At 34.0% G+C, this 27,017-nt stretch overlaps 1 protein-coding gene across 1 annotated transcript in view; it reads left to right on the forward strand.

Moving 5' to 3' along the window:
- LOC140451611 (uncharacterized) overlaps positions 1-25,016 on the forward strand; it is a 258,028-nt gene extending 233,012 nt beyond the window's left edge. Inside the window, exons 7-12 of the mRNA XM_072545458.1 lie at positions 6,230-6,525; positions 7,869-8,148; positions 10,036-10,038; positions 12,650-12,818; positions 19,646-19,765; positions 24,772-25,016. Of these exons, the coding sequence (XP_072401559.1) occupies positions 6,230-6,525; positions 7,869-8,148; positions 10,036-10,038; positions 12,650-12,818; positions 19,646-19,765; positions 24,772-24,961 (1,058 nt within the window). The 3' untranslated portion in view covers positions 24,962-25,016. The remainder of the gene's footprint in view (positions 1-6,229; positions 6,526-7,868; positions 8,149-10,035; positions 10,039-12,649; positions 12,819-19,645; positions 19,766-24,771) is intronic.
- Positions 25,017-27,017: the final 2,001 nt, after the last annotated feature.

Consider the following 27,017-nt stretch of genomic DNA (forward strand, 5'->3'; position numbering starts at 1 on the left):
CAGGATAGTTTGAACCATGTTCTTTCAACCATCAATTAATAGAGTACCAGCATGTAAGTAATGTTTTATTTATTTGTTCATTTATTAATTTATTACAGTTTAATAGACTATTTTACCAATTTGTGGGTCTTAACTTGTCTGCTTAAACATTTTATTCATTTTGATAAACCACAGACATGTAATATTGACATAATTACTGTAATTTATATAATTTATATCATCTATCTTTGTTTATCTTTATTAGACAACACCCTAATATGGGTTTATTATTTCAGCATTTATTTAACTTTGTATCGAGACCTGAAGATGCTTTGCATATTGTAGAAAGCGAAACCGGTCGTCTGGATAGTTAAATTAAATTGATTGTGAGTAAGTCTAATTTATTATTTCTTTTACCTTTTAAAATCTATTATTCTCTCTGCTACTGGAGTAATTCCAAAGAACCTCCTAGAAAGCATAAAAAGCACCACCTTATAAATCGCTACTTTAGCTATTTGCGATACTTTTTTTTTTTTTTTGATAAAAACGTATTTTTGATCGCGTGGTCCATCCGAGCAGCACTTTCTATTCTCGAGCTTATTTCAGTTTCTTCAGTTCCTCTCTTCTCGATTTGTTTCTCGAGGTTTCGACTTGTTCGAGTGAATTTTCGTTAATTTTTATCTTCGTTTGTTTTCTATTCATTCTTCTTCTTAAAGTGCCTATCCGTTCCGGATGTTGGCGATCATCACGGCTATCTTTACTTTGTTTATTGCAGCCCGGAAAAGTTCAGTGGTAGTCGTGTTATACCATTTTCGTAAATTTTGAAGCCAGGAAATGCGTCTTCTTCCCGGTCCTCTCTTACCATTTACCTTCCCTTGGAGAATCAGCTGGAGAAGGTCGTAACGTTCTTGATTTCTCATTACATGTCCTATATTTTCCAATTTTTTAGTTTTGACGGTCATGAGAATTTCACATTCTTTCCCCATTCTACGCAGGACCTCCACATTAGTAACTCTGTCAACCCAGGCTATACGTAAGATGCGCCTATAACACCACATTTCGAAAGCTTCGAGCCGATTCATAGATGCAACAGTCAGTGTCCACGCTTCCATTCCCTAGAGCAGAACTGTGAATATGTAGCAGTTCAATAGACGGCATTTTGTTTTTAATGATATGTCTCGACTGTTGAAAATGGTTCTTATTCTAACGAATGCTGCTTTTGCTTTTATTATTCGCTGTTTAATTTCTGTTGAGTGGTCCCATTGGCTATTTAAATTGGTGCCTAGATATGTATATTGCTCGACTCTTTAGATATTCTGTTGGTTGGTTCTATTCATTAATCCTCAAATTTCGTTTCATTTGAGACATTTCATTTCATTTGTTTCCTCAAATTTGGGAAATCACTAACCTGTTTCCAATTTGTTCCGGAGTTCCACCAGGAAGCCCTCTATTTAATATACACATCAGATCTCCCAATGACGACCAATACAACAATCCCTGCATATGCCGATGATACAGTTATCATGGCTTCAAATTCTACAGTAACTGAAGCATCCCAGGTATTGCAAAATCACATACTTAAACTAGAGAGCTAGCTTAAACTGTGGCGAGTCCAAGTCAACAGTTTAAAATCAACACAAATAACGTTTACTTTAAAAAAAGATGACGCGTCACCAGTTTCTATAAACAACACTCCACTACCAGTTAATACCGTCTTTAAATATTTGGGAATTCATTTGGATAGCAAACTTAATTGGGTCATCCACATATGGAAGAAACACCTTCAACTCAGCTTAATCTATAGGAAAATGTATTGGTACGTGAGTCGAAAATCAAATCTCAGCCTGAAGAACAAACTTCTGATACATACATGACATGTATTTTAAAACCGGTATGGCAATATGCAGCACAAATCTGGTGTAAAGCAAATAATATCAACATACAAAACTTCAACGATTCCAATCGAAAGTACTGCGCCAGATCTGCAATGCCCCTTGATATATTACGAACCACAGATTACACCACGATCCGATCTACAGTTACCAACAGGTAGCGAAGCAATATCTGCTGTAAACTCTGTATACAAGATCAGACTATCCTGCCATCCAAATCCGCTTGCCATGGATCTGCTCAGCATTTCACACGTAAGAAGATTAAAATGACCAGACCCTTTGAACCTCTAATAAATCTGGAAGTTGAAGTTTAAATAATTGGTATATCATAGTTTAAATTTATAGTATTATATCTCTTACCTGGGGGCTCGCCACTGGGTGGTGGCGACTGGTTCCCACTATTTTATGGTACATAAATTATAAATATTGCTTATTGTTTGTAATAAAATAGATTGCAATAAAAATTGCATGTTAAAATAAAATCTTTTTTAAGACTCAGGAAGAAATTTTTTGTCATAAAAGGTTTGAAAAATACAGAGAGTAGTGGTGATGAGAAATTTTAATATAGGTCATTAAAATATATTTAAATGAGCTTGTTGATCCCTAATAAACTGAAATTAACAATGCTTAGAACATAAGAATGGCAGTGTGACACAGATTGAAAATTGTCGACCAATTAGCTTGTTGCCATGTTTCTCGAAAGTCTCTGAAGAATTTATGATCAACAGGTTACAAAACAATGTAATTCATTTTCATAAAATTGATTTAACTTCCTTGTCTGAGTAGCTGGTAATTAGTACGTATGCATATATAATTTTAAGTTTGTTTCTTGAATTTGGTAACAGAATATGATAAATGACTCTGGTGCATACACTTTTTATTGTAAGTATATTTGGTATTTATTTTTATGGACTACAAAACCAACTCCTTCGACAAACGATTCTTCCTTTTCTCTGAAATAAAAAATATTTCCAGACTTGAGTGTTATTTGATCTTTTCCTTGACTCCTGACTTCATTTATACCGACTACATTTCATTTTATCTATTTCAGTTCTTCCTCTAGTTCTACCACCGTTGTTTCTGTTGATAGAGTTTGTACGTTGTATGCACATATTATATAAATTTTTCCTTTGTTATCGTGGCCTGACCTCTTCCGGTAATTCTGAGTGCCTTTTGCTCAAACTCTATTCTGACCGCTACCTTGGTCAGGGAAATTGAATAACGCGGTGACTGAGAGAAATACACTGTCACCATCTCTTTCGTCGAGTCGCAACTACTATTCATTAGTGCACCCAAGTATTTGATGGATGACATATACTCAACGATCCTGTCATGTATTTGGAGGACATCTTGTGTTTGTAAATTGGAGAAAACCATAAGTTTCGTTTTGGTAATGTTCATATATACGCCATAATGCTCGCTACATTCTACAATGTCTATTAGTTTCTGAAGTTTGGGCCCCTTCTAGAATATTATTAGTTGTTTTGCCGTTGATTGTGATTCCTGCGCTATTACCTTTAAGAGCCTTTACGAAGATGTTTTCTGAGTACAGCTTAAAGAGAAGTGGGGTCAATATACATATCTGTTGTACACCTTTTCTTATGGCTGTTTTTTCCGATATATTACTGTTCACCCTTACTTGGACTATCTGATGCCAATACAGGTATGTGATGATTCGTAAGTCACTCTCATCTATACCCCTGCTCTGAGGATTTCTGCTAGTTTCTGATGTTGAATGCAATAAAAATTTTTGCTGTAGTCTATAAGGCAGGCAAGTATTTCTATATTCATGTCGCGGGCTTCCTGTGAAATTGTATTGGTAAGAATACAGCCTCGAGTTCCCACTCCATTTCCTAAGTTGAATTAGGTATTGTCTACTTTCTACTTGCACTTCATGTATATACGGGTGTGCAAGATGCCCAAAAACTTTCTAATACGTGAGATATTAAGCTTATTATGCGATAATCATCATATTTAGATGAATTAGCTTTTTTGGGTAAGGTGACAAAAGTTCCGATTTTAGCCAATCTAAAGGTATTTTCCCAGTTCTGAAGATGATGTTAAACAAGTCTATCAAAAGGGTTAACCCCAAACCGTCTTTGTCTATCAGTAGTTTTAGAGTTTCAAAATGTACCCCAGTAGTATTCCTTCCAGCACTTAAGTTTTTATTCAGTTCCTATAAGAATCTGATTGTTGATATTTTTTGATATTCCGTTGTTCTTTTTGTATTTTTGATTATTATTTCCTTAATTTTTATACCCTGTAACTTGTGTAGTGGTGTTTTTGCTGTAGTTCTTGCTACTAGTTTCAAGGAGTAGGTACTACTCCCATCACCATACATTTTTTCTGAGCTAATATATTGGACTTAATGTTCGAAATTCTTACCTCTAAATTTCAGACCTGATTGCCAGAACTGAAGCAGACCATTAACCCAGTTCCTTACTTACCCCTGTGTCTTCTTCTTCTTTCTCCTCTTTATAAGCAATTCTGCTTGTTCATTCCATCTTTCGCGCGGTCGTCCAATACTTCTTCTGCCGATTGGTGACATCTCTTACTATTTTAACGACACAAGTCTTCTTCATTCTGCTTATGTAGTTATTCCATTTTTGTTTTTTATTTTGTGTCCATTCATTTATACACTGTACGTTACATTTCCTTCTAATTTCTTCACTTTCACAAGGTCGTCATCCCTGTGTAATAGTAGATACTCATAACTATCATACGACACCAACTCCTACCTATCGTATACGTCCTGATACCCAAACCTATAACCGAGGAGAAAACCTTCACAAATATAAAAGTCAGTAGAGAAAACCACTGAAAATAAATGGATATGCTGGAAAGGCATAGTTAAGAGAAGAATACATATCGCTAATAAAACATATAATGGACTAATTAAACATCTAAGATCTAACAACATCACAAGAAGCACCAAATGCAAAATATACAAGACCCTGATAAAACCGGTCCTTGTATATGGATCAGAGACATGGACACTATCGAAAAGCGATGAAAACCTATTAGGCACATTTGAACGAAAAATCCTTAGACACATATATAAGGGGGTAAAGGAAAATGACATATGGCGCAGAAGATATAACTTTGAACTGTACACAGCATACAACGAACCCGAGATCATAACATCCATAAAGATCGGACGTCTGCGCTGGATGGGCCATGTTGAACGAATGTTGGAGACTGAAACACCAAAACATATTATGAGACAAACACCAGTAGGAAGAAGGTCAAAGGGAAGACCCAAACTTAGATACATGGAACAAGTGGAGCAAGATCTGAAAACACTTAAGATTACCAACTGGAAAAACAAAGCAAGGAACAGAACAGAATGGCGGAAAATCCTAGAACAAGCCAGGACCCAGAAAGGGTTGTCGAGCTACTGATGATGATGATGATGATGCTGGAAAGGTGGCTATACATCATTCTAATTTACCGCCACCCCAACCTCAGAGTATAACACCATCGTGCCAAAGGGGCGCATGGCCCAGGGGTCACATAGAAGGCTACAAGAGATGTCCAAGGCAGATGGCAAACCCAAAGGGAAAATAGCCTTAGTGAGGTAAGGGCGCACTGTCCCACAGGACCGATCAGCACGATCCAAGTCGTGCTAAAACTAAACTAAACAAGACGGAAGAGTAAGTAGCAGAAGTGAGGGAGAAAGTAAAAGAGGGAGAGAGAAAGAAAGGGATGAAATTGGAGGGAAGAAGTGGAAAAAAAGGAAGAAATTGAAGCAAGAAAAAGTGCAAGCAAAAGCATCGGGAAGAATAGGAAAGGAAGAGAAAAAAGCAAATCAAGAGAGAGGAAGAACGAAAAAGAAGAAAAAATGGAAAAAGAGGAGAAATCAGACAGAAAGATGAAAAAAATTAAACTAGGGAAAAAACTCTAAGAAAAGAAAACGTAGGAAGAAAGAATAAGGGGAAGCAAGCAGCTCGGACAGCGTAAGCAACTCCAACGATGAATGAAAAAAATCGAGATCAAGAAAAAGAAAATCAAGCAAGAAGACAGAAACGACCAGTTAGAAGGAAGAGGAACAGCCACTCAACCACAAAGCTAGATCAAAGTTGAAGACTTGAAGAGTTGAAGTCCAAAATTTCTAAAGATATACATAAATCTGTACAATTTTTATGACTGGAAGTTGTGTTGAATTTTAACACCATTACGCAATCCATCAGATATGAGGAAAAATTCGATGACCGATTTGACGTTTCTGATCGTACTTTTGTTACAAACTCCATAAAGAACTCCTAAAGTAGTTGACTAAAATAATTTAAACACTCACTTATTCTACATTAATAATTAACATTATTTTATGTTATTAATTAATAACTTTTTTTTTTCAGGAAATCCAAAAAACTATACCGTCCCCCAAACTTCAAGTGCTTTCCTGGGTAACAAGCTCCACATTTTAAGTCCTATTTCTGATAAATCATCTCAAGAACCAATATCCGAAACATCAGATAACAACAGAAACAACAATTCACAAAAGTGCACGCCAGAAGAGGTTCAACCGGCACTAGAAACATTGAAAACCAAACGACGTCTACCTCAAAATAAAAATTTGCTAAATCTTGGTTTCTATGCGACGAATCCAGAAATCCAAGGATCGGACAGTGGCATTTCCATACAATCGAGAGAAGTAAGAGAGTTTTTTTTCTATAATGTCAAAACTACTTACGCTTTTACTAATATATTATCAGCTAATATAAATCGATTCGAAATCTAGAGCACTGAGGAATGTTGATTCTTCCTATTTTTGGGCCATATTAGAATTATCTGACATTATCTATCAACAAAGGCTTGAAATATTTTATATCTATCTCCTCTTTATACATATATGCCTCAAACAGTCTTTAGGAACGCTCCATTCTTGTTAAGTCTTCTCAACAAACGTAGTACTTGATCATTATTTGTGTTAGTTCTAGACTAAGAAGGTTATTAAAAAGAAATGTTTAAATTTGTAATTGCAATTTAGCCCTTGACTTCAATGATAATATCTAGTTGGTCCTTATCGTAATTCCTAAATATGTCAATTTGGCAACCCTTTGTACTTGAACACCATTTATTTCGAATGGTGCATTCGGATGTAAGTTACGACTCTAGTCTAAAAATTTGGTTTTATTTTCGTTTATTTTAATCCCCCTTTTAGCCCCTATTTCGTGGATATCATTTAATTTGAAGGCCTTCAGTATCCACGTATCTAATCACGTTGAGTAATTGACCATTTATTACCTGTGACTGGCCACCTGCTTGTTTGACTAGCTGATCTGTGTAAAGATTTAATAATTTTGGGATAGATTATAACCCTATCTAAAAATAGGCTGCAGACGTGAGCCAGGCAGAAGACAATCGTGGTTCCAAAATTTGCACAAATGGTTCAGGCTTATATCTGTCGAACTATTTAGAAGTGCCGTTAAGCAAGATCAGAATTGCCATGTTAATAGCAAACGTTCGCCGCGGATAGGGCACCTAAAGAAGAATACGCTCTTGTTAGCTCAGATTGACATGTATCTTTGAATTTAAACAAATTTAAACAATTAATGTACAATAGGTAACATTATTGTTATCCCGACATTGTTATTGTCCGGAAATTTGCTTTACAGAATAAACAAACTGGTTTATAAAACGGGATTTCTTAAAATATGTGATTTGCTGGGTTCTGAGTTTAGACGACTGAAATGTTTGAGCATATTTTTAGCAATTCAAAGTTTTTCACGTTGTAGTATAATAATCAAACCAAACTTTTTTAAAATATCCAAAATATGACGAGAAATGGCACCAAAAATATTATTTTATGAAGTTATTTAACACTTTTTGATACCTATATGTAGCTAATGACTGTTGCTACTCTTAATTATTTTTTATAAGTTTAAAATTAACTTAATTTCTTACTTTTAAAATTTACTTGATTTAACTTACAAAATATAAATTTACTAAGATCCACATAAATTTTCATTAAAAAGTATTTTAAACTACTATCAGGGTATCAAGTCAAGATTTAGCTTCACCGGCGCAGAATTATCAGCACCTCCTAGCCAGCAGGACTTCTCAGATTTGCCATTCGACATGCCGAAATTGCGGAGGAGACGAGCAGTCCCTGAGGCCACTTGCACTTCAGGTAGCGCTACATCCGTGGATTTAAGGGACTTACCCTTCGATATGCCGAAATTGAGAAGGAGAATGCGGCTCCAACCCTCAAACTTGGAAGCTAGTGCGTCCCAAGCGTCTTCAAGTCAAAGCGTCGTAGAAGCAGATAGACAAGGTTTGTTTTCCTTCTGAATTTCGTTATACAATAAATTTATAAAATGTAGGTATTTACTCAGATTTGTAATAAAATCAGCTACATTTCGTACATTTGTAAAATATTATTAAAATATAAGAATATGTCTATAAGATTGGTCAAAATATCCTTTTATACTGATTATACTTATTTTATTTTCTATTTAGAGTTAACAATAGCAAAATCGTAATTTGGCAAACAAATTATTTTTAAATTCATAAAAATATAGATACTAGATGATTATAATTTGCAAATCCTATATTTAGCATTCATGATATGCACTATAGACTGTTGTTTGAATAATTCGTTCTTTAGTTTCTTCTTTTTCCTTCTTGCATGTAAGCTTTAAAGGCTGTTTCTTCTTCAATATTAGCCTCCTAAATTTTTAAATTGTCGCACCATCTTTTTCTTGGTCTGCCAATACTCCTTCGTCCATTTTGTGACTTATCTCATGCTATTCGTACTATCCTATCCTCTGCCATTCTACTAATGTGTTCGTTCCACTCCTGTTTCCATTTCCTGTTTTTCACCCATCCATTTATGTCTTCTATATTGCATGCTCTTCTTATGTTTTCGCTTCTCTGCCTATCCAACAGACTTTTCCCAGATATTCGTCGGAGTATTTCTTCTACTTATTAGAGTATTACTTCTATATATAAGAGTTGTACCAGTTTTTTATGACGCTAACGGTACCTGCTTATTTTGCGAAAAATTAAATACAGACATGCGTATCATTAACAAAATACGTTTATTTCAAAAACGGTGTACTTTTTTAATTTGAAACAAGAATTCCTTTTTTGTGTAGAATTGAATGTTATTTCATGTTTTTTTCCTAGAATGTTTATACAGGGCGGACAAAAAAATTATGGCCACATTAATGAACCAATGTTATACTAGGTGGCGCCACCTAGTGTCGATGGAAAAACTAATATCATTTTCATATTAAGCATACTAAATAATAGCAAGGTACCAAATAAAACTTAAATCGGTTGAATAGTTTTCAATATATCTCTAAAAATATTATAAAAAAATATTAATGAATCACCCTGTAGAACGAAAACTATCAACATTTTGCCTAAGCAATTTGAGCTCAAACGCTTTATTTTTGATGTCAACTATCACCCATTAGCTAATGTCCAATTAATTATGGGACGCCCTGTATGTACTGCGGTTAGCACAATTTAAAAAATGTGTATTTATAATTATTGTTAATTAAATTAATAATTAGGTATCAACACTATATTTTTGACATATTGGACCTGTGATTATTTTGAATTCTATTCAATTTTCTGCCGGGTTATTTCCATCGAATACTTTTCATTACAATAATATCAAAGCGTTCTCTTATGTAGGTATTTTTTAAAAATTTAATTAGTCCTAAGGATAAGAAATCCATTACAAATTATAATACAAGCTGTTACTTTTAAGACGTGCTCAATCTTATTTGATACGTTCGCCTCAATGAGCAGATAACTCAGTGCCGCTTTGAACATTTCCGAATGGCTGACTAAAATACTTGATAGATTACCTTTTTTCACGATGTGTGTCGCTAAAAAGCTGTTTTTCTTTCACAAAAGCTTTACGTAACTTAATCCATTAACCGTATACTTGACATAGCTTATTAAACCCCTTTCTTCGATAATTTGCTTTTTCTTGTTATTTATTTTCCTTTGATGAGTTAAAACGAAATAAAATAGATTCGGATAAGTTAATTCATTACTTAGAACGGGTATTACGTTAGGAATGTCCTACGGTTAATTTTCGCAAGAGACTCCTGGTTCGAAAAAATACAAAATTAAATTTTTATTACAAAAAAGTTACTTTTGTATTAAAATACACAAATGTGACTTAAAGTTTTATTTAATTCAGTTTGTTTCGGTGGTACAAATTCGACTGACTAACTCTAACTATATCTACGCAATTGTATATATTCTTATATGATATTCGATACTCCTTACATTCTCAGACGAAAAAGTCGTAAAATTTAATTGGCCAACACTAGCCCTCAACCGGAGAGACGTTACGCTGATTAGGGGATTTTTTAAATAAACATTAAGTATTTACTCGACATTCTCCCACCTTGAGAAATTTGACATAATTTCTCAAAAAATGCAGGGAGTAACGAAAAAGTCATGAAAATATCACTTAAATCTTAGGAGTTTTCACCACCCGGCCACATCGCGCATACCTTTCATTTAAGTCGGGTGCTCTGCTTTTTATCACTCCCGCACTCTTTTCACTTGGTTCTTCCTCAAACTGGAGTCGACCAACGCTCTCTTGAGGTAACCTCTCTGGAACCGCCTCCATTCTTTTAAAGTCCAATATTTTTCGAGAAGCAAACTAAGTAGTCCTTGTGTGTCTACATGACAAGAGCGTTTGTGTAGGCTCAAAATTAACTTACGCACTATAAAATAGTATAAAAGTCCAAATTCATCGAGAAACGTGTTTAGCGAGGAAATTAGTTTTGTATCTGAACCAAACGCTTCGTTCTGCACTAGCTTCAATATAAATATTTAGGCTTTATCGATTTCCTTAGCGTCTTATTCACCTGTACGTTTTTTGTTTGAATTTCTTGCATTATAACAAAATCGTAGCGCCCAAGCTCTCATTCTTAAAAGTTTTATGTACTGAGAAAAGTACATTGTATCTAGAAAGGTAAACGGTTGTATTATATCTAGAAAGAACTTTTCTGTAGTTTCCTGCAAGAAGAACTCATGCTGCAGCAAACTAATCTGAGGGTTACGTTTTCTTTGTGAATTTATGAGACTCACTATAGGTGTGGTGTCCTGCTGTACTGGGGTATTAGTATTTTTCTTTGGTAGTCTGTCAGGTTCTCCTTAAATTTAGATGTGTTCTGTATATTTTTTCTCCGAGGTTTTGGTTGGATCTTTTGAAAGTTTCGTGTATGGTCCGTTTGTGACTAATTCTTGAATTCGCTCCTGGAATTGAATTTTGTCCATCATTTTATTTATGTTACCCTTGTCTGCTAGTAAGATTGTTATGGACTTATCTTCTTTTAGAGCTTTGATAGCAGTTAAAAAGTATAGAGGTGTTAAGAAATCAAACGAAACCCGAAAGTTCTACAGAAACCTAAACAAAATGAGAAAAGAGTTTAAGCCAAGAATAGGGAGCTGTAAGGATGGAGAGGGAAATATTCTAAACAATACGACCTACAAGGTCATTATATAAAAGAAGTAAATAATACCCTAGTCGATCTAAATGATTGGGATCCATTCAACCCAAACGAAAGACCATCTACCGTTGAGGAGGTTGCCAAAACCATTAAAAATCTTAAGAATAATAAATCACCAGGAACTGATCAAATTTGCAGTGAGCTCTACAAGCATGGTAGCGACGCCCTGCTACAGATACTGCATGACCTTTAATTTTTTATCTGACAAAATTAGACCATGTCCTTCTTATCATAACTTCTAACTACATACTAGCAAATATTCTCTGCGTCTTCAAACATACTAGCAAATATTCTCTGCTGCAAACAAACGCTACAAGTGAACACAGTGGGCGTAATTGGAAAATACCAGGCCAGATGCATTCCAAGAAAATCAACAATTGACCAAATTTATTCAATAAGACATATTCTCGAGAAGGAATTAGAATTTAACATTAAAACCCATCACCTATTCGTCTATTTGACGGAGTAGATTGTAATATAGGCTACAAACAAAGAATTTTGGTCAGAAAGAAAAAAATGTTTAATATATATTACTTAAAACAGTTTAGGCCAAATTGTTATAAATTATTATTGATATTATGAAACTACGTGATTCGCGACCCAAAAAAATAAACTAGCTCAATCTCAAACTGACAATAGATATTATTGTCGATTTTTCGATTGGGCACATTTCAATGCTCTGTTGTAATGAGCGTTCCATCCATCCAAAAATGAAGTGTTCCATCCTTGCGCTTGGATATAAATTTCAAGTTATTTATTTTCTTCTTCTTCTTTCCGATGTTGGGCTGAGATCCCAATATAACAAAATAAAAAGCCGGTCCGCGGAGTGTTGGGGAATAGTAAAATATTTTCAAATTAAATTAATATAATATTTCCAACTGAGGTTAGTAGTTGAATAAATAAACGGTACGTTGTATATCAGATTGACAATAGACTGATTGGATTATAAGATGAGATTCTGCATATTTTTAACTGATGCACTCTATATATTGGTTGTTAGAACTGGCTAACTATAAAATTGTCTAGACTTATACTTTACTTACAGAATAAAGTCTGCTTTAAATGTATTATTAATTAATTTTGGTTTTTATCAGTTTTGGTATATGATACATTACAATACAATGGAATTTGGTTCTGATGATGAATAAACTGATATTCAAAAAACAATAAAAAAATAAGATATAAATTCCCATTTTTTATAGAGTAGTGGATTTCGTGAATTAAAATTATTTACTTTTCTTTTTAGTTGTTGCCATGGAAAATCTTTATTAATGTGACGATGTTTTTTAGCTTCCTGTCGACCAAAACTAACATTGAATTTGAGTGAAATTGGAAACCACCCAAAGCATGCTTTGGGACTTACACTTTCTGGACTTGGATTAACATTAAATTCAAGTATAAATCAACCTTCAACAAGTTCTGACACAATTGATATATATTTGCCCCTAGAAAAACAAGGGTAAGTTGAGTGTATTTTTATTACATTGCTATAAATACAGTTATATTCTTAATATTCCTTAATAATTATTAATATAAAAACCAAATAAATGCAAATTAGAATTAAAAATGCTATTTATCGACTTCAAAAAGACATATGATTCGATTAAAAGAAAAGAACTAATGACAGTATTGGAAAATTTAAAAATCCCACATAAACTCACAAAATTAATTAATATGGCCATCAGAACTTCCAATCAGGACCACTTTAACATTGTGATATGACTAGGAATTATTAGGCTGTACGGAAAAGCTGCACAGATATTGTCTTGAACCAGGCTTTAAGGTTCTTTAACCAGGATGTTCTTGTTCTTCCTGAACCTCACTTTCCAAATATTTTTCTTTGCGGGATGGCTGGTAGGAGGGCATATCTGGATTTATTTCGCATAACGTGTCCGAAGTACTGTAGCTTTCGAAATTTGATGGTGTTCATTACTTCTGGGTTTTGCTTCTTCATTCTTCTGAGTACCGTTTCAGTTCAATTCGGCTAGTTCACAGGATCTTAAGTATTTACTGATACAGCCATATCTCAAACGCTTCAAATCTCTTACGAATATCTTCGTTCAAAGTCCATGATTCAACACCGTGAAATAAAACAGAGAAGATGTGGCATTGCAGCATTTACTTTTATACCAAGAGAAGGATTGTGGCGTTTAAAGAAGGCCATCATCTGGTTGACTGTGGATCTATCTTTTCGGATGCTGGCTCTTATCTTCTGGTTATTGGTCCATTCTTTATTTATTATAGTGACGAGGTAGTTTTAGTGCTTCACTGTCTCTACTGGAATGTGGTTGAAGTAGAGTTAATAATTAATTAAATTTATTTGAGTTAAATATTAATGATAGAGTACAATATTCCGACATATTTTCCCCTTCGAACGTTATATTTAAAATGTTCATATCATATGGTTCAACTAATTTACTTTTCTTAATTTTTATACTCCTTGACAAACTTCCTAGTTTTTTATTTTGGTGACCATTAATGTTAGTGTTTCAGTTAGTTCAACTAATTTTCACTTTCTTCATTTAGTAATATGACAGAGTATTTTTCCATTGCCTTTTGATATCTTTTTCGTAGATACACCACTATTTCTTAATTTACCTCTTTATTGGTCTATTCTTTCACTCTATATATCTTTCTTTTCACCTCCCTGCTGCCAAGTTCATTATATAATTTTTCAATTCTTATAATTTTTCTTGGAGTTTGACTACCGCAAGGCCTCTTTATTCTTCAATTTCTTTCCTGATATTTTTTTAACCTTTTTGATTGTAGTATCTCTAATTATTCTAGCCATATTTTTTCATATTGTATTAGGACATCATTTTTCTCTTGAATACACCGTTTTTGTTTCTTTTAAAAAATTTGAAAAAATTTTGTTGACTTTTGTATGTGATAGATTGATTTTGTTTCTTTTACAGTATCATTTGGATTATGATTTATAACCATATTCTATCCAGATACATGGTATATTAGTCGTAGGCCATGGGGCTCTCAAAAGTCCTAACTTCCTAAACCTACACTTAAATGAACTGGCGAGATTGGCGGAAGTTACATAACTTGATGAATTTGCCAGAAGAGAATCAGATACAAAATACTTTAGCCCATAGCCAGCGTAAGAAGTGCTAAAAAGCACAGTGCGCTAGCGAAAATAAGCCTGATTCCAAACGCAATACAAGTATTACTATAGAAATATACTCTGTACACACACGTATTATGTGCTTATTACTATTTAATGTATACAGGGTGGTCCTTAAGTAATTTTACAAACAGAAACCGTAGATTCTGTACTTTAAAATATTACGATTTAAGCCATTATATTAACCCTGTATAGTGCAGCCATTTTTGAAGAAGCATTACTATCTCAAAGTGAAGGAATTATAATTAACGGAAGATCTATTAACAACACAAGATATGCAGAGGACACCGTAATTATGGCAAGCTCTGCTGATCAACTCCAATTACTGCTAAACAAAACAAACAGTTTATGTGAAAAATATGGACTAAAAATGAATATAAAAAAGACCAAATACATGGTAATAACAAAGAAAACAAACATACCAACAAACATACATTTGGGAAATGTACCGATAGAAAGGGTTGATAAATACAAATACCTAGGAACCTGGATTTCAGATTATAATAATTAAACAACCGAAATAAGAGCCAGGATAGAAATAGCAAGAAATGCGTTTGTAAAAATGAAAACAATTCTCTGCAACAAAGACCTTAGATTAGATAAAGACAAAGAACACATAAATAAGTTACAGTCCTTTGAAATGTGGTGTTACAGGAGGATGCTTAGAATAGCATGGACACAGAAGAAAACTAACACGGAAGTATTGCGAGAAATGAGCAAAGAATTAGAAATAATAAACACAATAAAAATAAGAAGGTTACAATATCTGGGACACGTAATGAGGGGACACCGATATGAACTGCTAAGGCTGATAATACAGGGAAAGATAAGAGGAGGAAGGAGTATAGGAAGAAGAAGAGTGTCATGGTTGAAGGATTTCAGGGACTGGTTTAAATGCAGTTTTATAGAACTCTTTAGAGCAGCAGTAGATAGAGTAAAGATAGTGATGAATATATCCAACCTCCGATCTGGAGACGGCACAAGAAGAAGATACACACACGCATACAACCCAGCGCTCCCAGAGGAACATGTGTGTTTCATTGAAACAGTGGGACCCACATGTCAGAAGATTAAATCGGTCACCCTTTTTTAGAGAGTGGTGCCTATCTGACTCCCAAGCTATGCCACTACCCCTCTCCAATTGCAAGGTATAACGAATGGGGGGCTTATGTACTGAACGTTACTTTGGATGCCTGGGTAATGGAATATACTGTGTTACTTTGTGCGGTTAGGGATAGCTAGAACAGCTTTTCTTCATATGATTGACTAAATTTATCTGTATTACATGACTTTGGAACTTGTGTCACAAAAAGGGAGTGTTCTGAATAGAGCGTTGCCCACATAAGTTTATGTCTCTCTATCCGAAATATGTATGTATTAGGTTACTCAGCCGCCTAAATAGCAAAATAAATTTTGTTCTCCTCGCCGATTAAACACCCGAAACGGCTGGCCATCGGGCCCACGCTTGTCGCAGGTGATCTCAATGCTCAGTTTTCGCGACTTTCCTACCTTAAAGGTACTACGACTGAAGGGCAGTTTGCCTGAGGGGCAACTTGCCTGAAGGGTCTTGTGCCTGATGGGCATCTTATGTATGTATGTAACTGAGAACCAGTATTCACCTGATAAGTTTGTGTCTTTAAAATGGCTGCTGTACAAAAGGTTGTTAGTAAGAGTTTAATGTGAAATATTAATATGTACAAAGAAAGTAACAATGGGTGGGGTGCACCTTCCCAGGTATATACCGCCATCACACAACCCGTGTATATATTTTTGTGGATTTAAATATTACCCCGGTATTGATAATATACCCTGTAAAGCACGTGAAAAAATTTATATTTCATTAAAATGTTGTAATAGGCTTGAAATACTGTGGAAAACAAGCAGGAATCAGCTCAGAGTCATAAAAAGTTTCGTTTAAAATACTTTTGTGACTCCAAAAACATATGGTACCTATCCTATGATACAACCTGGTGCAGAATTCTAGAATTCTATAATAGGTATTATGAATAAATGACTACAGTAAGTTAATTGGCTGGAGCACGACCATAGTATGACAACAGTCATATCCATTATTTCCAATTTCCAATTCGATGGCTAGGTCTTCATGTTATATACTCTTTTGATTGGATTAATTCACATGTGCGTTTAAATCACATTTCATTATAATTACTGTTTTGTTTAAATATTTAGATAAAGTTTATTTAAATAAAGTGTTCAAAGAAACCTTTTCTTTCATTATTACCTAGTCGGATCATATTTAACACTTTTGCAACAATAAACAGTACAAAATTATCCAATCACTTATTCTTGTCTTAGAACTTCTCTCACATTCCCTTTTATTTCCCTTTCAGCGATTATATTAATTCTATTCTAGTATTTATTTTCCCTAAAACTCATAATTTGTATATTTCACCTAGTTTTCTCGCTCTTTTCTCTTTCCTCTTCATCTCTTCAATGCCATCAAATTCTACTTTTCCTTCTTTTAAGCGCATGTACTATCTCCAGACTCTTACCTTCTATGATTCCAAAATTTTTCTAATTTTTAATATGCATTGTTGAAGAAAAAAAAATAAAGTTTGAATGTTGAGTAAATTATTTCATCTTCGTTTTTGATTGTCTTAAAATTTGCCTTAACATATTTAATTATCTACATCTACGCCGAGTTTGTAGTGGTTGTACTATGTATTCATGTCTGTTCTGTTTTTTCTTCTGATCTCTTGATTGATCACTTGCAGTACAAATGGGTATAGGTAGGTACTGAAGATTAAAGTTCATTTTTAGTGTAGGATTATGTAGATATAGAATAAAAACTGCACATTTGAATCTACAAAAATATTCGAATAAAATAAAAAGTAAACTACCACCATGTAGGTACAAAATGTGCTTGGCAACACACACATAGATTACATAATAATAAATCAAAGATTCCGAAATGCCATAATATCGGCTAAAGCGTACCCAGGAGCAGATATAACAAGTGACCACAATTTAGTTCTAGCAAACATGAAACTCAAGTTAAAAAAGTTAAAAACAACTGCCAAAACACCGAGAATCAATCTGAGAAAACTAAAAGAAACTGATATATACCAACAAATCAAAGAACAAGTGCACAAAGAAGTTCAGAAAGTAGAAATGCAAAAGCAATTGACAACAACAGATAAATGGAGGAAAGTAGAGGAGATCTTGAGAAATATCACAAAACAAAAACTTCAAAAAGACACATCATCTAAAAATAAACAATGGATCACACAAGAGATAAAAGAACTGATGACGGAAAGAAGGGCACGCAAGAATAAAAACGAACAACAGTACAAAAAAATTAATAAAATAATCAAACAGAAAGTCAAAGAAGCTAAGGAACTGTGGCTATCAAAAGAGTATCGGAAATATCATGGATAAAAATAACAAGATAATAACGGAATGTACAGATAACATAAACAGATGGGAAGAATACATAAAAGAGCTACTCGAAGATGACGAGAAAATTGACCAAGAGGAAGAAATGGGCCACCAATCACTAAAGACGAAATTGAGAAAGCGCTAAAACGTATAAAAAATGAGAAGGCCATGGGACCAGATGAAATACCTACAGAAATTTTAAGAATATTAACAAAAAATCATATGGGCACACCAATAGAATTATTTAAAGACATTTATTATACGGAAGAGATTCCGAAAGAATGGTTAATATCAATATTTATTCCAATACACAAAAAATCAAACGCAACGAAGTGTGAAGAGCACAGGATAATTAGCTTGATGAACCATATTCTAAAAGTGTTCTTACGAGTGATACACGAACGTATTTATAAAAAGCTAGATATTAGAATAGCTGAAAACCAATTGGGATTAAGATAAGGCTTTGGCACCAGAGAAGCATTATTTACTGTACAAACACTAATCGAACGATGTCGAGATGTCAATTGTGACGTATTCATATGTCTAGTCGACTTTGAAAAAGCTTTCGACAAAGTACAATACCGAAGAATGGCAAAAATACTGCAGAACACAGAATTAGCTGACGAAGACGTTAGAATCATTGCCAATCTATACCGATATCAGAAAGCCATAATACGAATAGACCAACAAACATCGAAAGAAATACCTATAGATCGTGGAGTAAGACAAGGATGTGTGCTTTCCCCTTTACTTTTTAATATGTATTCAGAAGAACTGTTGTAAAGAGGCATTAGAAGACGTAAATAAAGGCATGTTTATTAACGGAGCACTCTGAATAATCTTAGATACGCAGATGACACAATACTCCTTGCGGACAGCAGAGAAGGACTACAGATCTTGGTTGATCGCATTACCCTATACTGTGAAAGGTATGGAATGGCACTGAATACAAATAAAACAAAAATCATGGTGGTAAGCAAGAACAAGATTGAGGAAGACAGTGTTTATGCTAAAGGAAAACTTTTAGGCAGGGTGCACAGATATCAGTACTTAGGTTGCAAACTAAATGAAGAATGGGATAGAAGTACGGAAATAAAACGGCGTATGGAGATAGCTAGAAGTGCTTTTATTAAGATAAAAGCAGTATTATCCAATGGAAAACTTAGCATCGAAATTAGAACTAGAGTATTGAGATGCTACGTGTTCTCTGTCCTGCTGTATGGAGTTGAAGCCTGGACAATTACAGAGGCGACAGAGAAAAAACTTATTAACTTTGAAATGTGGTGTTATCGAAGAACGTGGAAAATATCTTAGACACAACACATAACAAATGCGGGAACGTTACGAAGAATGAAAAAAGATAAAGAAATACTCAACACTATTAAAAAAGAAAAATGAAATGCGAATTGATGCGGCTGGTCATACAAGGGAGAGTGAAAGGCAAAAGAGGACCGGGGAGAAGACGCACTTCCTGGCTGAAGAACCTGAGACAATGGAGTGGGAAAACGTCAATAGAACTTTTTAGAAGGGCTGCAGATAGAGTCAAATGGGCCATGATGATCGCCAATGTCCTTAGGGATGGGGCACGTTAAAAAGAGGAAACACACACAAGAAAAAACCATCCACATCCACATGTAACACAAATTTAAGTTCTTAATTTCGCAAAGTACTTACAGAAGTGTTTAATATAATTTTGCAGATAGAAGCATATGGTTATATATATATATTTCATTTTAATATATTTTTTATTTTAGATGGTTCCATGGCCAAATAAGTAGAGTCGAAGCCGAAAATGTGTTAAGAATATTAAGAGAAGGCAGTTTTTTGGTGAGAAATAGTGAATCTATTAAAAATGATTTCTCATTATCTCTCAAGTAAGTATTTTTTTATTTAAATTATACATATTATTGAATTATATCTATATAGTTATTTGAAAATAATTGATAGCACAGTTTTTTATGACACAGCTACTAATCCCCAACGTCATACACCAGTGACGAATAATTTCAAAATTATATGAAATTTTCTTGTCTTAAATATTGCATAAGTTTACGCCATGTATCATTAAAATGCACGTATGATTCTTAAAAAATAGTAAACTTTGCAATCGACATAAAATGTATTATTGTTAATTTTTTAATCAAGATTTACATTTATGCCGACCAATACTCTTTGGAGTCTATTTTATAAGTGTTCAACCCTGGCCGGAGTTGGAGAAGCAACTACATATTTATAGAGTTATGAAACAACAAAAGCAAGGATCTATTACAGAAGCACCGAAAACGTGAACAGGAAGGGAACCGCACTAAATAGACGGTATTGTTAAACAAAAAAATTGACCGCGCAGTGCAAGACCGCATTTGCCGCACAATCACGTACACCTTCTTCTGTCCAATTATCGTGTCCTACAAATAACAAACAAAGAAAACAAAATAACACATTTTTATTTTTTTCTCAAAATCCTCTCAACAATCCATTACGTCTTGTGTAGACAACATTATCGAAGAAACTTGAGTTAAACTTGCGCATGTACACCGCTCGATTTTTATAACTACGTTCACTTGTCTTAAATTCAATACCGGCGTAGGTCTTTTTTTTATGTTTACCTTGTCCGTCAAACTCAAACAACTAAAATGTAGAGTCGTTAATTCATACGTCACTGTCATTTTTTTAAACTTTTACCTAACAATATGAACACAAAACAATTATGTAATACATATCTACGCATCTCATTCATTATGGATGAGATAATAAAGAAAGTGCGCAAAATGGGAAGATATATAAGGAGATAAGGAGATACAAATCTTGTGCTATGCAGATGACACGGCGTGGATTGCAGAAAACGACAACGACCTACAACGACAACATCAATTTAACAACCAAATCGTTTAACATAATGACATCAGCCGCTAGAACAAAATAAATATGAGAACAACAAAGATACCTGTAAGATATAAACTCGAGACGGATGATCAATATCCACTAAGAGATGAAGGTTAAATACTTATACATTTGCACTTATGCAAAAACCAAAAGATTGATTGAAACAACAGAAATGAAGGTATTTCGTGCCATAGCTGGAAAGGCTCTTCTAGACAGAGAAACAAATAAAAACATAAGAAATACATGTAGTGCATACGATATTAATAGATGGTTGCCAAACAGGAAAAAAGAGAGGAATGAAGATATTAGCAAAATGAAAGAAATAAGAATGTTAAGAATCGCTCGAGATAAATGGCCAACGGTACGGAGAAGTATAGACCAACCCCGAAAAAATTGAGGAGATAATCTGAATGTTGATGCAGGTTGATGAAGTTTAAACTGGCAATTTGCCTAGAATAAAGACAGGAGACAAAGAAAAAGTATATAGCCGTAATACTTAACCAATTGAATGGTAAGTTATATCTCGTGGCTGCTTTCTGAACTCCCACATCATCATTTTAGCCCCTTCCTCCGTGTCTGAAAAGTGATGTGCTTCGAAAAGATTATAGGTTTCCATGGTGACCGCATGCCTTCAATGGGCGTTATGAAATCAGCCCCGAATATAGTGCAGACGATTAAAACAAATTTAGTTAGGTTAAGCAAATATATAAATATATATACAAAAAGGAACAAAGCAAAAATAAAAAGAGATATTAGTTATAAAGAATACTAATGAAAAATGGTGCAAAAAATGAATATTTTGGGGAAAGAAATAATAAGTACCAACGAAATTATCTAAAACTTAAAAAAGCGACAAAACAAGAAAAAACATAGTTGTACAAGGAATCGCCACAGATACAAATAATTTAACCAAATAGCAAATACGAAAAGTTAAAAAGAACGAACAACAAGAATAAACTCAAGGAACTGCCAAAACGCATATACATAAATGACATACTAACAAAACTTAAAAGAGAAATATAATCCAAAATTAGAATAACTGCCAAAGAAGAAGAGAATAAAGGGGAAATTGGGAAGGTAGTGATATAAAAACTTAATTATCGAGAATGGAGTATGGAAATGGAACGATGAAAGAGAAAAGCTGGAAAAAGTAAATTATAGCAGCTCAAAAATCTATGTAACAGACAGGAAAATATTACAAAGACGACCCTACAAGAGAAAAAAGATAAAGTAAAAAAAGAAAACAATAAAATCAAATGAAGTAATACAAATGGCAACATAGAAGATAAGATAGTACTTGAACTTAGAAAATATAACTTTCAGATCATAACATTACAAGAAACGAAACAATTAGGGCAATATAGTCAAAAAATAGAATATTACGTATTCTTTAGGATATAATGAATAATAGAATGCTAGGTACAAGCTTTTTAATGCATAAGAAATTTAGAGCGTTAATTGTCGAATTCAGGTCAATATAAGATATATTTAATGTGCTTAGAATAAAGGGAAAATTCCAAAAAAAATTATTTGTAAATATACACGCACCTTCTGAAGAAAAAGATATAGAGGCAAAAGAAAATTTTTTAACTTACTGGATTAAGTATATGAAAGCATATCCACGATAGAAAAATACAGCTTGCACTCAAGAACGAATAAAAATGTTGACATGTTAATTGATTTTGCAAAAAAAACCTTTCAATAAAAAGTACCTACATCCAGAAGAAGAAGATACAGACACTTGGAGATCGCCAGATGGTCAAACGGTAAATCAAATAGACCATGGTTTAGTAGATAATGATGTAGAATAAAGCATAATGCATACGTGTTCACATAAAGCGCCAGATATAGACTTAGACCACTTTTTAGTAAGAATTAAAGTTAGTCAGTTTACTAACGGAAGAAAAAAAAAGGAATACGAGGTGACACTCAACAAGAAATTGGAACTTATGAAAGAAAATGGCAATGTATAACAAACGTGGGGCATAATTAAAAATATTGTTAAAGTAGTAACAGAGGACACTAGTAAGTCGATCAAGAAACAAAAAAGCTATGGTTCGACGATGAATGTAAACTAGAAATAGAAAAAGGCAACAAGCTAGGATTGGAAAGTTAAGGCTAAAAACAAAAAAGCGGAAACACGTAATATAGAGCAAAGAACAAGTACAACTTATGCTAAATTAAGAACTTATAAAACTGTAATAAGACCAATAGTGACCTATGCCTCAGAAATCCATAGTTCGCTAGTTCAGATCCGGCTCAAAGGACCAATGGACAGATTCGAATGTAGATATAAGGATCGAATCGTTTGTAATGCCCCTTTGTCCGCTTCTTCTCGATCGACGATGGTAAATACAATAAAACGTTGAAGTTGTGGAGTAAAAATTATGGTTTTATTAACAGCTACTAATAATTACGCTAAAGATGATGGTTAGGTAACTTTCTACAATAGACTGCGTTCGAATGAGCTTAAATCCCCAATTTATAATCTCACAGATAATGTATACCTCAGCACAGAGGTTATTGCTTCTATCATACTAACAAACTTTGAACTATGAGCTTACAATACAATTTAAGGCCGTAATTGCAACACTTAGGAAGTTCAATTGGAAAATATATTATTCGGCAATGTATTACGTTGTAGGTAAATGAACTAATTATTAAAATATTACACGATATGTTTTCACAATGTTTCAATTATACACGGTGAAACTATAAAATATTAAGAAGTTAAGAATAATGTGAGATTACAAATTAAGGGATTAATTTGTGATTGAACACCTCGATTATAACAAAAACTGAGCGATCAATGTTACAAGTATGTAAATGAAAAATATTAGGCGGAAAAATAATAAACATAAATAAGAACAATAAAGAAAAATCTTGTTGAGTCATGAGGTTAATGAAGACCTGAGGTATTTCAATGTAAGCAATTGGAAAGAAAAAGCTAAGAACAAACAGTAATGGAGGGAGATTGTATATCAAGCCATGGGCCTTCTTGGCTCGAAGTGCTGATATAATATTATTAGATAAATACATATATTTGAATTAAATAAAGTTTCAACAGAAAAGTATGAATGTGAAATATTAAATTCGGGCTGCTCCCCGTAGCCCTCCCTCACCAGCCACCACTGAACAAGAAGGTAATCATATAATTTTTCTGGTTTGAGGAGTTCTGTATATTGTATATTTGTAATCTTCTGCTATAAAAATTGTGCTATTATGCATTTACAAATCAAGTATTGTTGAATATTATGTATTATATACCATATATCAAGTAAAGTATCCGAGACATATTTATAGGCAATATGGTCGATTTTGAGAAGTCCCAGTTAGTTGACTAGTTATTGATAAAACATCTTTCCTACTGATTCATGCCGTTCCTTCAGTTGTAACAAATGTCTTGCAACTCCCAGGCAGATGTGACATGGTTTCTTGGGCTTGATTTTTATATCGGCATTCGCTGTTTTGCATTTGTGGGTTTTTATCCATACATCTACCCGGTTTTTGTGGGTATTACGTAATTCTGAATAGCAAGTAAGAAGCCCTCTGTTTCTAGAAATATTTTTTCTAAAGTTAACCCATAGTTTGACGAGATATTGTCGACATAGTTCTGACTGACCACATTAAGATGCCGCTTTTGTAGAGGTTTTGCTACCCAAATGCGTATTTTTTCTACTTTTGTGTACATTTCTTGTTCCATTAGTGTAAAGGGTGCTATCAAATACCCATATTACGCGAAGTGAAGTGGATATTTTAAGCTGTTTCTGAAAATAATTTCGTTAATCTTCTTTTCTAATCCCACATCTATATCTATGAGTCCTTCTTCCTTATATCGCGGTAATGTTGTTCTTTCTATCACACTGCGAGGATTCAGTGCAATGTTTTTACTTTTCCCTGAAGTGTGTGTTATTATTTGTTGAAAAAAAGTATTTTCATCGACTTTCTATATAGTTTTTATATAATTCTTGAAACACTGAATTATTATTATTTGTAGAAGCGCAAGAGGTTTTATGCATATGCGGATCCAAAAGAACGTAGAAGATGGCAGCTTTATACTGGGACAATTTAGCAAGCCCTTTAAATCCATACCAGAAATGATTAAACACTTCTCAATAAATCGCCTACCAATTCGAGGAGCAGAACATATGTGCTTGTTACAACCAGTAATTGCACAACTTTTGTGATAAGGAATTAGCGAAGGATGATCCTGGTTCAGGTTTTCTGGTTGCAAAATATAATCTGTTATAAGCTGTACGGAGTAAACTGCTCGTATTATTTTCGCAAATTTTGTTTAAAAACAAAAAGCTAAACTATTTTAACATTTAAGTTATTGTTATCTACTATATTTAATAAGAGTTAACCACAACTTAAATTGATTATACGTTTATATTGAGTTGATTATTCACTTTTAAAATCAAAATGTCAAAATAAATATATTTTCAGCTAAAATTATAATTAATTTTCATTAAAGATAGTAAAATATTATTAAAATACCACAAGAAACTAGCTTTAGAATTATGTTAAAATTATTATTTTGAAAATAATAGTAGGTTTCTCTAGCTTCTCTAATAGTAAGTTCTCATTTACTGTGTCTTTTTTAAACTGAACCTTTTGAAGTTAGCATTTATCTAGAGGAGTAAATGGAAGAATAGACCCAACGTAACGCAGACAGAGTTTTTTTTCGCTGGTTTTATTCCTCTGGTTTCATTCGAGCGTAATATCAAAACTAAATTACGATCTGGCAAGAGTTGGCAAAAACAGAAATAAAAGTTAAAGAGTATACAAGAAAACTCTAGTAAAATTTAGAAGCGCTAAACATACTCACTCCTGTTTATTATCTATTTTAAGATAGTGTACACGAAACTGTAAATGCAACATTGAAATTAATTATATACAGAACACATATATCGAGACAATAAAAAATATTCATAAAGACAAAAACTCCCACCCTAATGAAAGATTGCAAATCGATAAAGCAAGTAGTAGTATACTCGTTCAAAGCGTAAATCTTATTCATAATCGGAGTTGGTAAATTAGTTTATATCCGAGCTTTTGACTTGATGGCTGCACAGTTATATTATGCGGATACGATGCGGACAGAAAAAGGTATCGTAGGATAAGATTCAATATTTGACAGTTTTTTTTTCTGGAGCTTTCATTACGAAATAATAAAGCTCCAAAAAAAATTATTTCTCGGTCTCTATAAGCTCTCTTTAAAATTTCAAACACGTTCTTTAAGTCCCTGTTTTGTGCTTATATAATTTTGTGTCCTTTTAGCTTGATACACTGACCCAGTGATCTTCCAACTTCTTTAACCCAACGAATGACTTTTTCAATATTACAAAAATAAGTCGATCCTGGAGAATACCGTGGTTGAGTAAGCAGTTTGTAGCCAATCGACCAATTTGGCCGTGGCGAGGGCGAAGGTGTGATTTGGTGCGTTGTCGTAGTAGAAAAGCACTTTTCTTCGCTAAATATGGCCGTTTTTCTGCAATTCGGCGTCGAATTGGCCCAATATTTCGGCATGGTAGAGCCCTGTGACCGTTTGACCTTCTATAGGTAGTCTATGTAGATCACAGCTTGTGAATCTGAGAAAACGCCAACCAACACCTTTCCGATGAATGGGACACCCTTCGTCTCCTTCAGAGCACGTTCTCAGGTTCGCAAGTCCACTGTTTGACTAATCTTTGGTCTTTAGTGGATACCTTTGGATCCATGTTTTGTCGAAGGTCACGAATTCCTTCGAATTTCACTTAAACAGCGTCAAACATTGCTCTGAAGTGGTCTCATTGTTACGTTTGCTGTGCGGAGTGAGCAAACGCGGCACCCATCGCGCCACTTTCTCATTCCAAAATTTCATACAAGATATATGAAATCTCGCGTGACAAGACTTACGCGGTCTTTTAAGATGCCTGCTATTTCAACTATCTCCCGCACTTTCAGTTGTCGGTTTACCAATAAGAGATCCTTGATTTTTTCCACGTTATCCTCCGTGGTAGGTACCCATTTTCGGGACACCTGGGGGCGTGACTCATCAAAAACCGATGGGCGACCAGGTTCAAACTCGTTAAACCAATTTTTGAAGGTCGCCATCGAAGGAGAAGAGCTGTACACAGCATCCAAGCTCTCTTTGTAAATTTTACAAAGTAGTAAACTTCTCTTGCAATAGAGGTGCCATTGAGCTCTGATGCTAAATAATTATCGGACCGCATATTATAGCCTGCTGTGATGATATAACTA

The sequence above is a fragment of the Diabrotica undecimpunctata genome, chromosome 10 (assembly GCF_040954645.1).
Source record: "Diabrotica undecimpunctata isolate CICGRU chromosome 10, icDiaUnde3, whole genome shotgun sequence".
In the NCBI taxonomy this organism is placed as follows: Eukaryota; Metazoa; Arthropoda; class Insecta; order Coleoptera; family Chrysomelidae; genus Diabrotica; species Diabrotica undecimpunctata.